This window comes from Amblyomma americanum, chromosome 5 (genome assembly GCF_052857255.1).
Source record: "Amblyomma americanum isolate KBUSLIRL-KWMA chromosome 5, ASM5285725v1, whole genome shotgun sequence".
NCBI classification, from domain to species: Eukaryota; Metazoa; Arthropoda; class Arachnida; order Ixodida; family Ixodidae; genus Amblyomma; species Amblyomma americanum.
In genome coordinates this window covers 166,648,992-166,664,268 of record NC_135501.1, presented here as the reverse complement: position 1 = coordinate 166,664,268, position 15,277 = coordinate 166,648,992, and the positions used below count along the sequence as shown (strand labels likewise).

Genomic DNA, 15,277 nt, shown 5'->3' with positions numbered 1-15,277 from the left:
ACCTGCAATCACAAGATATGAAATGTGCAGCACAATTCTGAACTGCTTTGAGGGATTGGATTAGATATGCCTGAAGCAGTGACCGGATAGCAGAAACACATTCTAGCTGAAGACGGACAAAAGATGATGGATTTTTATGGCACAAGGGCATCTGTGGCCAAAGAGTGCCATGGCACAAGGTATTTTTCTTCTACTCAAGGTGGGGTCAAAGACCTGTTTCCCAAGTATTTCACCTAAATAAGTTGAGCACCAGACCAAAGGAAAGCTTGTACCCATTGTATCACCTGTGGGCACCCGTCGGCACTGGGGATCAAACCCCGCACCTCCCGCATGTGAGGCGGATGCTCAGACCACTAGGCCACCGCTGCAGTCAGACAAAAGTTAAGCATGCAGATTGCATTTAGAAATAAGTGCGCTACAAAGATTTAACTTCAGATGGCCAAGCATGCGCAATACTTTGGCAGTTAGGTTTTTAATGTGTGTCGATCACGAAGATTGGAAGTCACAAGAAAACCTAAATATAAGATGTGCAGGTTGATGTGCTCTTAAGTGGATGATAAAATGGAGAATTTGAATTTTATCGGCTAAATGTCGTACAGTATTATTAAGAATAAGGAGTCATTTGCCATGATGTACATCAGAGTGCAAGAATACGTACACAGGAACACAATGAAAAAAAGTACAAACTAAACATACAAGTTGAAGCAATGAAAATAGAAAGCACAAAATATAAACAATAAAACATACAAAGCACAAAAAATACACATGTACAAAGATGCACAATGAAGATACACGTTAAGACAATAAAGATATTTATTCACAAGTATGATTAAGTGAAGTCTGAGGAAAAAAGCATCAGGTTTGGTTGCAAAACAACATCAGCTAAGTTATTCTATAGTCATTGTTTTAGGAAATAAAGGCACTTAATACAACTGTGTCTGGATAAGTGCTATGGTTCATGCGTGCTTTTCTCTACTGGCATATCAACATAAAGAAATTAACACAGTGAGGTCCATATCCTAGAGCTGAACCAGGAAAAAAGATTTCTTTATTGTACTGGCTGCAGATTAGCTCTGGCTATGAGCAGCTCAGAAACTGAAGCTCCGAATAAGCCTGAACTCCTGTAGCTTTCCCAACCACTCGGCACAAGTGGCAGTGAAAGCTGTACAAACTCCACGATAGCATCCATTGTTTAGCCCACCCGAATCATGAGAACAAAGACTGTGCATTCTCAAGTGTACGCATACATTGGTTCGCATAGCCCCCCACAGTTGAGGCGACCTGGAGAACTTTTGCTGTTTAGCAGCAGGCGAACCCCAGAGCTTTTGATCATGACGCATGACAAGGACACTACATTTTAAATGCCCACGAATGCTGGTCGCAGGTCCCATTACACATGGGCAAACAAAGTGTTAAAGTTTCATCAGAAATAGCAAAGAGTCTGGGGTCTTGTAATACCTGAGAGAAATGTCAGGTTGAGACATGACTTTGACTTCAATTCCAGTCAAGCCTGCGTGAGAGCTTAACAGGCTCGTTTGAATTCAAGAGGGAAGCACCTAAAGGGTGCTTTGAAAGTATGCAACTCTTTCCAAGAAGAGCTGGTGATTATGGTGGCAATATAGAAATGTGAGCACTGAGACACAAGTCAGGTTAGCTAACCACGCCTGTGAAAGCAAATGCTGGCGGCAAGCAGGACTTCCATGTAACTAGAGGCTCAAAGGGTGCTTTTTTCGCTCATGGCATTTTAATGTGCAGTTGTCTGCAAACACCTCAGGGCAAAATTGACACTGATATGGTTTTTCGCCCTTGTGTGCTCGTAGATGCCTTTCGAGACACTGACGTCGTATAAAGGCCATAGGACACAGCTGGCACTTGAACCGCCTCTCGCCTGTATGGGTGCAAAGGTGATCATTCAGGGCTGTCTTTTGCGTAAACCTCCTGCTGCAGTAGTCACACTGGTATGGACGCTCGCCTGTGTGCGTGCGTAGGTGCAAAGTAAGGCCTCTCTTTTCTACAAACCTGCTGCTGCAGTAGTTGCACTGGTAAGGACGGTCGCCCGTGTGTGTGCGGATATGTGCCACCAGGTGGCTCTTTCGTCCAAATCTACTGTTGCAGATGTCGCAACGAAACGGACGCTCGCCAGTGTGGGTGCGCTGATGCCTCAACATGTCAGTTTTTTGTTTGAAGACCCTGCTGCAGTAGCGGCACACATGCACCACCTTGCCTGCGCGTTGACGTCCCTGGTTGATTTCTTCAGGAGGCGATTCCTGCTTGCAATATGTGACGGACAAGCCTGCATCATGAATGCAAATATATTAAGAAAAACACAGGAACCATGTGCAGCAGCTCGTGTGGCACAGTGGCGATCAGTTAGGGGAGGTGGATGGCAACCTTAAAGGGACGCCGAGGACAGATTGATGTTGCCTTGAATCAATAGATTACTGCATTCTAATGACAAAAGATCTACTTCAAAGGAACCCTGAAATGATTTCAATGGGCATATTCTAGTACAGCTGCCGCGGTGGCTCAGTGGCTATGGTGCTCGGCTGTTGACCCAGAAGAGGCGGGTTCAATCCCGGCCGCGGCGGTCGGAATTTCCGGAGCCTTTCGCTACAGCGTCCCTCATAGCCTAAGCCACTTTGAGACATTAAGCCCCCATAAACCAAACCCATATCGGTAGAGGTGGTCTTTGTGGGTATTCAAGTCAAATTTGAAAGCCCTGCGTGCATCCTATAATTTAGAAATAATCTTTTAAAATCGCTGCTCACAGTAGCTCGCGACTGATTAGGGCGACACACCTCACCGCGCGTCCCCTTCCCCAATGACGTCAGAGGGAAGACGGGGGCAAACTTAAAGGCTGGTGCTTCTGCCCGCTGACGTCATCGGGGGTGTGTCGCCCTAATTGGTTGCGAGCTAGTGCGAGCAGCGATTTTTAAAAATTATTTCTAATTTGCAGGGTGCATGCAGAGATTTCAAATTTGACTTGAATACCCACAAAGACCACCACTACACATCTGTTGCACTAGAATATGCCCAACGAAATCATTTAAAGGTCCCTTTAACTGAAAAACGTGCTCTCATAAGCTAGAAAAAAACCAAATATGAAATGCAAGTGTTGCCATCACTGGCCGACTTCACAAGTAAAATATTACGTATATAGATATTTCTGGCTTCGATCCCAGAAGCTAGGTTACACTGCAGTTCACTTTAAAACGACGGCAACTTGTCATTTTCGTTAGATGTCAAGAGTTTCAATCGACTGGTGGGAAAGGCTTTTAAATAAAAATTTTCAGCGATAAATGCATGTTTTGTTGCATAGACAGAAAGAGCCAGAGAATAAATTTTTACAGTGAAATAATTGGATAAAGTTGTCCTCAGTATCCCTTTAAGCAAAGGAATATGTGAAATCACATCTGACTGGTCAACCTTAACGAGAACACAGTTTCAAATCAAGAACTCCTATTTTCAGGCCTGCATGCAGTTGAGACCTGTACTTCAACTCAAAACATTCACATGCCTCTATAATGAAATGGATGAAACTGCAAAATCGCTTCATATAGAGGTCAGTGCATTATAACAATCACACACCCCTATGTCCTCCAATAAATCAAGAACACTATTTTGATAGAAACCAGGCTTTATTTCAGTCAGGTAAAGCATATAATTAGTGGAAGAAGCTGGGGTAATTTTTTAAAATAGTGCAACTCACAGAATAAGCAAATATCGGTGACCTAATCCTGTCAAGCCTGTCAGCGTACATTGTCGGAAGACACAGGCACGATGCAAGAAACATTTGCCAAGTGTCATATGCTTCTATGACTTCACAGGTCATTACCTTTCTTGGATCTACAGGCAGCTCATCCTCACTGCCCGCTTGCAGGGTTCGTGCAAGGGGCTGCTGAATGGCACTCACACACTACCCGCCAGCCGCAGCGTTGCTCTCGCTGCTAATAATTTCGGTATTTTTATGTCCTCTCCGTGAGTATTCGAATGCGCTAGGGTCAAAAATTTTGGAATAAACATCGCCACAAACCTCATTCAAACCAAACGCTAGTCGAAGTAAGTTGGTACCCTGCCCTCACACGGCTGAAGCACAAGATGAGAGAGGAAAACCGTGACAAGAAGAGAGACATGGGCTGCTGAGCACCGAAAATAGCAGGCACGGGCACTGCATGTGGCCATGAACATGGTTGCACATGGCCTGTTCGCCATGGTGCAAGATGATGCCACTGATCCCAACCTTGACTGCAGGAAGTGGTTTTCACATTGCACATGAAAAAGAGCGATGTTTGTGGGGATACTGTTAGTGCAGGCTGCTTTTACTTCGCAACGCTGCGGTGTCCTGTGGCTCCAGAATAGTGGCGTATCCCTAGCTTACCAAAGGAACCATCATGCCTTGACATGCATGTTCTTTATAAGATGACATGTGACCTGGAACACTCAATTACTTCGTTATATAGACAAATTCATTGTAAAGTCTTCATTGTAGTGGAGTCTGCAACACATTACTACAATCCGCAACCGACCACAGCACGTTAACTCCTATGTTAAACAGGTAATTTCGTAGTAGTGGTGTTTGCTGTATAGGTGTTTTACTGCAAATGATGATTGCCAATTGAAATGGGCAGACCAAGTTAAAAAATGTAACAACGTTAAAATGTGCACGCCTTGATCATGTCCTTACCCCATCAATGGCTTCATGATAACAGGGACCTTATAAATATCCCAGGCTAGCCAACTTTCCAAAAAAACAAATCAGTGACAATGTGCTATGGCCAATAACACTTCACACTGCATCAAAATACACCCTTTTGGTCTAATGAAGCCTAACAAACCAACTATCCAGAGTCTATACATGCAGTTCAAGTGTTCATTTTTTATTTTCCACTGTACTTTATGTACAACTGGAATTACCCAATTTGTTAGCCTGGCAACTCCTCCTGTGCACAGCTGACGGTCCAGTTGGTGCTTGCTGACTAGCTCCTACATGACGACTGATGTGAAAACACTAAGGGGAAGAAAAAAAGGCTCTCATTGGACACAGCGCTAGACCTACTAGCACTACATGTCCTGCAAGAACCTTTCTTCCTCGTCCTTTGTGTTTTTGCACCAGTTACCATGTCCTGTTTTAGCACAACTTGTTTGGGATTAGGTTTGGGGCTATTCTGATCAGCAATTGATTGTGCCAATAAAGCAGGCAGCTTTACAGAATCCTAAGAAAAAGCATCTCTTTACAAAAAACTTCATGATAAAATTAGACTTGCTAACATATAATTGGGTTAGGATTGATTCCACCAACTTGGTTTATAAAAGAATATATTGACACAGAGGAGCGAAGACAAAGTAATAGAAGTGAAAAGAGGTGGAAACTGGGTCAGCTAGACGCTACTAGGAGCTGATACGGTATGCCTGGTATGCATGACGTGAGCCGACCTTGAGTAAAGGTTTTGCACCTGCAACAATATAAACCAGGTACACAAATTCACAAAACAAAAAAAGCAAATGTCATCTTTTTATATGCCATAAAATGGAATGCCCTGCTGTTATGAGATACTTAGAAGTTGATAAAAAAAACCTCCAGGTGGAAACTACATCAACTCAGAAACAGATACAGCTAGGGCAGTGTCAGTAAAGTTGTGTGCATGAATAAACATGAACAGAAATTATTTATGCCAGAATTATATAAAGAAAACAAAGTACATCAAAGAATACATCAAGAGCAAAGAAAAAAGTGCAGTCAAGGCTTCTGAATAACTAGATGTTTACAGCATGCGGTACTTGTGAGTAGCTCCACATAAACACTCAACATGTCAATGCTTCACCAGAAGTAGACTAGAAAGACAGTGAATGTTCAATCAACTCTAATAAACTTAATATCAGATATGAACAGCAACCAGGTGCCATAACACCCAAAGAGCAAAACACACAATGTCAGGGCATTAGGAGGAACAAATCAGATAACTAAGAAATTCATTCACATAAAACTCCACAAGCACAAGTACCAGAACACCCACCACTGTGGGAGCCGCCACTGTGGAACAGAGAGAGATGGCAAAAAAGAAACAAACAAACTTGCTAATCGTGTTTCTTAGCAAGATTATGTCATGCAACGATGCGCAGGGATTATATCATGTACATAAATATGTTCATAACATGTTCATAAATATGTGTAGTGCAATAAACAGTTTTCTCATTTATCATCTTGCTTCAAAGCCATCTCGTCTTGCTTTTGTGCAAAAATATTTGGACACACCTGGCTACTCACACATTCTTTTTAGGGGCACTTCTGAGAAGACAAACTGCCTATAAGATGAACCAACTTTTGCAGTTCATTTAAGTTCACCTTAAATTAATTCTAGCGCACTTATTTTCCGCACGACAGTTGGTAGCCTTTGTAAGTACTGTGCAGCTTTGGAATTTTAATGAAGGTCATCCATCCAAGAAATGCACGTCACCAAGAGCCAGAATGCACAGCATTTCACAACAGCAAATGCAACAAAATATACTTGCAAGAACTAAGCAACATCACGCAAAAAGGAGACAGAAAAATGAAGCTTGCATCACACAGCCCACTTTCTCGCAGTACTCAAGCAAAAGTGTCCGCGAAAAAAATGTCGGTTGATTTTTCACAACTGAAACTTCATGCACGATAATGAATGGAAGCAAAGTTCATCTCACTGGCCATGAACCCAACAGCATGGCAAGTTATGTGACTACAGACAAACTTCACATAAATGTAAAAATGCTTCTTGCAAATTTCACAGAGGCTAGTGGATGGGGGAATGTCAAAGTAAAAACTGCTATTCTGTTGACAGCAGACAACTACCTTTTCTAAACAACAGCATTTTTGGAAAAAAAAAAAGAAGTTAATGGGGATCCATTTAGCAACAGAAGAAATGCATTTAACAAAGAGACAGTGGATGAACAAAGTGGAATGCGCAGATTTGTGCAATTTAATTTTTTTTTGCCATGAAAACAAACACTCATACCTGCAAACAAACACACACTACATTATATTGAGGTTGGACATTTCACCTCATTCATGACCAGCTTTACAGCGGGCGACCTGCTCAACCTGCCATCTTCTATGGTGGTGCATGTCCCAGGGAATATTATGCGACTGCTCCGCAGGGACTGGCCATCTCGTTAGATGTCACTGAAACTTGCACACAAGTCAGCAGCTTCCACAGAGAAGGCTAAGGGGCATAAAAGTCGACTTCTATTGAAACTGGCAGCACTGTTGGCGGTTTCCACTACACCAGGGAAAGCGTGTGGGCTAAACTCTTTACTAGAAAAAACAGCGCTGCAAGAAAGACCAGGACGACAAGACACAGAGTATCTGTGTTTTCCCAACTTCGTCTTTCTTGCATTACATTTTCCAATGTGTGTGCAACCAACTAGCCTGAAGTCCCACATTTGGAGTCTTTAATGTGTTGCCATAGAGCAGCTTAAGAATGCAGCTAAAAAATTTGCACTGGAAGGTAGGTCAGCCAAGTAAGTACATATCGAGTCAAAATTATCTTTTACTGCGACACCCAGGTTTCAGGAAAAGAAAATTACAGCAATTTAGCTATATAGTCCTGAATTCTATCGGGGAATCTATAGCGTCAGCCGTAAAACCTTAATTACTCTGGGAATTAATTTCAGTTAATAAAATTCAATGGCCACCACATGCCATAGTTGGCAGGTAGATAAGTGGAAAGAAGAAAATCCCCCTCTCCATGATTTAGGAAGGAGAGAGGAAAAGTGCAAGAGAAGAGAGAAAGAGAGAGGGTGGAATTAACTAAACCAAAGCTATAACAGCTATCGCTGATTAATGCACTAAGCCGGTAAGCTTAGACATCAGCCTGACAATGCCCACTGCAGGGCAAAGGCCTCTCCCATGTCAGTGCCAGCTGCAGCCACCGTATCTCCGCAAACTTTTTAATCTGATCTGCCCACCTAAATTTCTCCTGCCCCCTGCACCGCTTGCCTTCTCTTGGAAACCACTCTGTTACCCTTAAGGACCAGCGATTATCTTGCGTTCGCCTCAGATGCACTGCCCAAGCCAATTTCTTCCCCTTGATTTTAACTAAGATGTTATTAACCCGCGTTTGTTCATTCACCTATTCTTACTTATCAATAAACAAAACGAATGTCAATGATGGTAATTTGAGAGTACGAAATAAAAATGAATTAAACAAGGTTCCCTTGATCAGACCTCTGTTGCATGGACTCGTTCCGTTTTTAAATTTCATGTTCATACGTCCCTTGCGGATTTCAAAATCTGCTTGACAGCCTCTTGCATAGTGGTTAATGATCAGGTCGCTCTCTACAAAGCCAGTCATGATATTATATTATTTATTCCACTAACACGCTTGAACACCTACATTGAAATAACATCGCAGAGAGACTTTCCAAGTTACAATGCAACCTAAGCGAGCCACAACCAGTTTAATATGTGACTTATCCAACCAGTGGCAAAAACACACACCCAAAATGCGCCGCTTCGAAAAGCAGATAGATGCCTTTTCAGTTTTCTAAACTTTTATTTTTGGCAAAAGGATGAGAACTTCAAGCACATTGGTTCCACGTTGATGTGCTCCAAAATTAGTTTAATTTTTTTGTCCAGAGCTGGAATTCTTTTGACCTATATCGTCTCATCAAAAACACTTTACCACACTGTTCAAGTCAAGCCAAAGCAGAGCTGCTCGACAAATTTCGTACAATTACAGTTCGTTCCCACTGTTCCCACTTCAAGTTATTGATCAATTCACTCCCACCCTATGATAGCCCTGCCGTCCTAGGTTCGAACCCCGGGCCAGGACGAATTTTTCTTTAACTGTGAAGTTTCTGAGAAAGCTGTAAAGCTTTCCTTTGTATCCGTATGGCTGTGGTCGGGTGGATGCCAATGAGTAAACACTCCCTTATTACAATTACAGTTATTACACCAGTGTAACCCAACTTAAATATGATCATGATCCGCACTCACTAGAAACTAGTCACTATGTTATGCTTCTGTATCTATTTCATAAACATGTTCACACCTGTACTTATTTTTTGCCTCCGGAAGCACCCTCTTGCACTTTCCGACACTTAAAAAATCATTACAACTTTAACTGCATACATAAGAAAACAAAATTCAATACATCCATGCTGCTCTCGCAGTGGAGTAAATCTGTGTGGGTTTGCACCACTGCAAAAGCAGCATTCATTTAGAATGGGCAAATAGAGTAACGAGGGCAAAGCACTTCTCTACATAGCTTGTTATCTTCCAGATATTGTGCTTCCGTACACAAAGCGACCAGTCTACCAACTCATCCAGCTCTGTTCCATGTTAAAACCAATCACTAATGCAAATATTCACCTTGAATCTGGCAGCCCTGTTCCAAAAAGAAAAAAAAAAGAGTTCGCACACACCATGACTACAGTCCCAATCATACACGTAAGAGTTAAGTAGGCTTGAGCATCAGTAGGGAAGGTACCCAGAGTGCTGCTTAGCACCAGTGTGCTTTGTGAGCTTGTAAATGCCCTTCTCACACAAGGAGCCTGTTACTACAAGCGCAACAAGGCAAATCTATAGGCACTTGGCCACCTTAGCTCAAATCCTTGGTCGCAGCAAATGTTGGAAACATGCATTACAACTCTATGGAGCTAGATCTCCAAAGTGTGCTTTCTCATCTCGTGGATTGTTAACGTGATGCTGTCTGCAAACACCTGTGGGCAAAAGTGACACTGAAATGCTTTCTCACCCTTGTGGGATTGCATATGCCTAGAAAGGTGATGACTCTGAGCAAAGGACTTTGAACACAGCTGGCACTGGAACGGCTTCTCGCCTGTGTGGGTGCGGATATGACTAACAAGATGGCTTGCCCGTACAAATCTGCTGCCACAGTGCTCACACTGGTGTGGGCGATTGCCGGTATGGGTGATCACGTGTGCATCCAGGTGACTTTTATTTGCAAACCTTTTCGTGCAGGGGCTGTGCTGGTGGAGCTGCTTGTGTGTGTGCTGTGACACAGAGTTGTCCGTAGAGCACATGCCAACATGTAAACTTTGTCCTGGACATCCACTGCCCTGGCGATGCGTGCTGATTAAGCCTGCATAATGTAAACAAGAATGCAATTAATAAGGCCCCTAATTTTCTGCACTGTAAAACTGAAAGCTTTGTGAATTCACAGCAGGAAATCTGCAATATTCTGCGGAAAACATCACATAAATAAAACAAATAATTATAGCAGCCTTATAAATTTTAATGACGCTGCATTAGGAGTGTGCGAGGCATATTATGATACAGCTTTATTTTTGAAACATGGCTCGCATACTCCAAATGCACGCTCATTAAAATCTAATGTGGCTGTAGCAGTTCAGTGTCGAGTAGTGCATGGTATTCTCTTCACTTTAAGATTGGTGCTTGTTTGACACAATGCCCCACAGCAACCGAATTATTTCTCTGAAGATGTGGTGCACAATCCCACACCTGCTGTTGTGACTGTTTATGTAAGCACGATGGAGCCTCACAAAACTTTGGCACCCTCCTGTAACTCTCATCTCTGGACAACATGGTACCACAACATGAGGAGAATGCATGCCAAGCCTAATTCAAAAGTATAAGTTTTGCCACTACTAATAATATTCCTTTTCGAACACTCCAGCATAGTGACTCTCACCATAGAAGAATGTGAACATATTGCTGACACAAACACTGCATTTGACATGCTAGCTTGCTTGAGCAGATTTACGGGCAAGCAAATCAAGGCATTAGCATAACTTCGCTCTTTATCAGATTCTCGCTTTCAAGAGAGTAAAGATAAAATTATTCACGTCCTCACTGTTATGTTGTTTCTACTGAGGTCTGCAACAATACCATCAAAACAAGAGCGCACAAGGAAAACCAAAAGCCTTGATATCTATCAACCACATGACCTCACATGTTGCAGCTTAATTGGTGCTATGGCCAAAAACTAGTTAACATGGAAGGTGCTCTTAGAACAGTAGCCATAGAAACGTGCAACATTAGATTTAATGGCTTGACTTCAAAGAGGAGTCAGCTTTGAAACAAGATTTTCTCCCTCGAAGTCTGCTTATGGCTGAGGCCAATAATTAGGGTTGCAAATATATGAAGGTTACCTTGAGAAATGCGCAGATGTAGTTTAACCAAGTTAAAAACAACACGTTTTGAATCCCAGGAACCTTATAAGCCTCATAAGGCACTTTTCTGAGAGCAAAGCAGCGGCTGTCTGTTGCATCCTGTTAAACTTTTGCTATACATGAATACTGACAGACATACACAAGAGCTTTCAAATTTCTGACGAAAAAAAAAATGAACAGCTAAATTCAAAGATGAAGACTTCTGTACGTAATACAGCAAAGTACAGCCTGCTGCTATGAGAAGCCTGAATACAGAACATCCTCAGGCTGGAAACGACATGCTGAGAACAATAGACACTGTTTAGGTAGTATCAGTAATCTTATTCGTGTAATTAAAACATGAACAGTCATGCCAAACTTGGAATGGGTAAGACCACACACTAGATTTTCTCTCAACAAATGCGATTAAATTTGCATGAATTACAACATTTAGTTGACACTAGTTAAAACAATACTCCCTGCAATTCATATTTGAATATATGATTTAACAGTAAAAACAAGTTATTGTTTCTGCTTCTCCTGAGCTGCTTTCACCAGTTTCCAATGCATTGGTATAAAGAAAAGAAATCACAATGAAATGCATTATAAGTCGGCAAAACCACAGTAAACAAGAGAGGCAAAAAGCTTGTGAAAAATGGAGGCACTAAAGCGGATGAAGCCCCGACCAGGAATGGTTTACTAGGGCATTCCACAAATAATCACAGTTCCTTTAGCATGCAGTTTTCTTGACACAAAGCCACACATGAAATATTTCACAATGCGCATAGTTCCAGTTGTAGTCTGCCAAGCTCTTGGTGCAATGAGACAGGGTTTGCCGGTGTAAATTTTGTACACAAACACCACATTTCACATTGCTTGATGCACTATTTCACAAGCTGTGAACATCAGTCCATTGAGTCAATGAATGCTGGCAGCAGATTTTTTAGCAGCCTTCCACTGGTAGCTTGTACTCCCTGTCCTGACAATACGAGTTCAGATACCTGCAAGAAAAAACAGCAAAATAGCCTAAATGAAAAAAAAAAAGAAGTCCCAACAGCAACGGCACAAGTGCTACGACTGTTCGAGTGCTTTGAGTCATAACATAGGCTCCCGAGAGCCTTCGAAGGGGAGATTAAATTATTTACATATAAGGGAAGAGTGCAGTAATGGTCCTTTATGGTGTGATACCAAAAATAAAACAAAATAATGGATCCGGAAGCCAAAGGGAAAATCTGCCTAAAAAATAGCTCCGTGGTGTATTGTAACTAGTCCTTATTCATGCGATTTCTTAGCATAAAAAGCAGGTTTAAGCAGCAGCGGAGAATGTGGCTGCGAATGATTCTGGTGGAATAAGAGTAACAATTTTAAATTTTGAACAAATTAGCGATTGTTGCATGTCAGATTGAAGCACTTTGTGTTCCAATTACTGAAATGGCAGTGAATAGCATAGTTGTCTGCTAACAACCGTACACCGAAACATATGTTAGTAGCAAGTCATTCATATAAACTAAAAGAAGGGTCCGAGCGCTGGTACCCTGAGGTATTGCAGACATTAGAAAACTATTCTTACCCAATTAGTCAAAAGGGCACAGATTCTGGCTGAGCAATTATGGCTTAGCCACAAAAGGTTTAAGAGAAGCCAAATGCGGGGAACTTGGTCAAAGGATGGATGTGAAGCCGCGCAATAGCACACAGCCTAAAAAGAGAGCAGAGGGAAGAGTAAAAACGGACATAACACAGCGCTGAACAAATGGCATTTATTCTGTGCGCTGCGCATATAAATACACATACGACAACCAATAGAGTGAATGAAAACCACTGCAATGAGCACACTCATGCACCAGGATCCCCACAAGATAACAATGGCCAACTCATACAGTTCAAGAAATGAAATTCTTTTCCCGATAAAGATATCGACGTGGCACTTACACAGCTATCATAATGCTTCTTGATCTCTGTGGCCTCAATTATTTCTCAACAAAGCTGATCTTTGTTTCCTGAAACAACTTGGCAATATTAACTGTGGGGTGCACTTGCAATCACGACAATGGAAGCTAAGGCTACGAGAATCTGCATTATCAACATTGTTGCAACGCTGCCTGAGCCTATCATTTAGACACTTCCCCATCTGGCCAATATAAAAACTGTTACATGGGAAAGGAATCGAATACACAAGATTTTTTTGACACTTCACAAATTTCTTTTCACTTTTTCATGCACTCAGGGATTGTATTCCCAAGGTCGTTGACACATATACACAAACTAGCTAGCTTTTCCCGAGCCAAAAAAAAAAAAAAACATCCACTCCGACAATTTTCTAACTTTTTTCAAATCAAGTGATTTTATGAATGTATGGAATGACTGCCACCTGCTTTCTTGTTTGACATTCAGGGCTGGAGGAGATATTTCGGGAACATTTCAATCTTTTCAGCAGCACATCGGCCACAGATGAAAGTATGTGAAATGTATAGCCCGAACCAATTAGCCTATCCAACTGATTGCTAAAACTTCGTTCAGTTTGTTGCACACAGGATTTAGTGAGGGCAGTCTAGAAGAGTGAGATAATAATTCCTCTTTTTACAAGCTTCGAGTTCAAGGAACTGTACGGGAGCAACGGTTTATAGCAAGGAGAAAACTGCAAGCTAATGTACAGGAATCTGATAGTGTCATTTACAGGAACTTTGCTATATCTGGAGGAGCAAGAACATCGGAGAAAATAGAGCGAGCTTGAGATACTTCCAAGCTGCAAGCTTCACGGTCACAGGCAAGCTTTTAGAAAAAGCACTTAACCTGAAAAGGGTTGCCAACTTGTAGCTGTTAGTTTTTCTCAACTGTGCATTCCTCCTTATTGTCCCTCATCTTTTTGAGTGGCTTTTCGCCTAACTAAGTTATACTGCTTTCACAATTTTTTAACCTTGCATGTAGACTTTGCAAGACTTGTTATTCTGCACTCCCTACATACCGATTTGACAGCATCAAATGCTTTTTGGTTTAAATTATCCTTAGGCAAGAAAACGAAACCTGTTTCCTTGTCTGTAGTCAAAAGGGCTAGGAACTTGTCAAGCAGTAGCCTTATTGATAGGTAAGTGCTTGGGCAGAGTCCAAGATCGTGTCAGAACGTCAACACCTTCTGAGATTCATCTACTGGCCTCAGGTCCAGGGGAACGTCCGGAGATACTCCTTACCATAGCCCGTAGCTCTGGTGCACCTTTTTGGGGCTCTATGGCGAATTTGGGGCCAAGATTCACATGGTCTGAAAGTGAAGCGCCGCTTATCTTGTGAGCCTGGTTGACGAACACAGGAGAATTCTTTGGGACGAGGCTCCAAATAATGGGAAGTTGTTGCTGCCACAAAAACTCGGTGGCACTGTGGATAAGGCATGCGAGATCACACCGCCGATTCTTCCAACCAGTTGGCTGAAGGCATAAAAAGCCTTCAGCAAGAATTCGAAGAGGTCAGAGCTGGAGCTTAAGTCGTTAATAAAAGAGGCTAACTGACTATCGCAAGATAAGCCTTCAAGAAAGACTTGTTGCTTACTGTTAAAGAAGTTAACGGAGATTGCAAATTTTATAATACTGTCACAGGGTCTAAGAACAATGTGACCATTCATGGAACTACAGTCACAAACTTTAATCAGCCTACTTCACAAGTGGCAGCCTTCTGGGAAGAGGGCGAAGCTGTTAGAGTGCATTGAGGAATGCATTGATGAACTTGGAGTGGTGGGTTTTCAGAATTCGGCAGGAATATCTGTTGGTGGGCTTCTAGAACTTTCATCCTTTTATCTAACTTCAACTTTTGCTAAGTGGGAACATTGCTTTTATCTCCGAAAAGAAGGAATTTGCATTGGTTCCTGCACTGCTCCCATTATTTGCGATTTACTTTTAGCTAAATACGACCAACTACTGCAAGCGATCTTGAGGGGACCAACGTTTTTAGAGTTTTTAGATATGTAGAGTTTTTAGTGATTTTTAACATCGGCTCTGGGTTTTATGAGCACGATATTTTTAATACGCTCACCATATTTCGTGAGGGTCTTAAACCACTAACCCTGAAGCACAAACTTCTGGAAGATGAAACAATTCGTTTTTTAAATATAAAGATAGTATTTACTGACAACCATGTTTGTTGGGCATATGAACCCCGCTCTAACAAGCCACTACTTCAATTT

The 15,277-nt window shown here is 42.0% G+C and overlaps 1 protein-coding gene across 1 annotated transcript in view; it reads right to left on the bottom strand.

The window, feature by feature from the left end:
• Window positions 1-15,277, bottom strand: part of LOC144134315 (uncharacterized) — a 66,131-nt gene that overhangs the window by 47,366 nt on the left and 3,488 nt on the right. The window contains exons 2-4 of the mRNA XM_077667253.1: window positions 12,680-12,805; window positions 9,947-12,110; window positions 1,708-2,293 (exon numbers count right to left, since the gene is read on the bottom strand). Coding sequence (XP_077523379.1) covers window positions 1,708-2,293; window positions 9,947-10,028 — 668 coding nt within the window. The 5' untranslated portion in view covers window positions 10,029-12,110; window positions 12,680-12,805. The remainder of the gene's footprint in view (window positions 1-1,707; window positions 2,294-9,946; window positions 12,111-12,679; window positions 12,806-15,277) is intronic.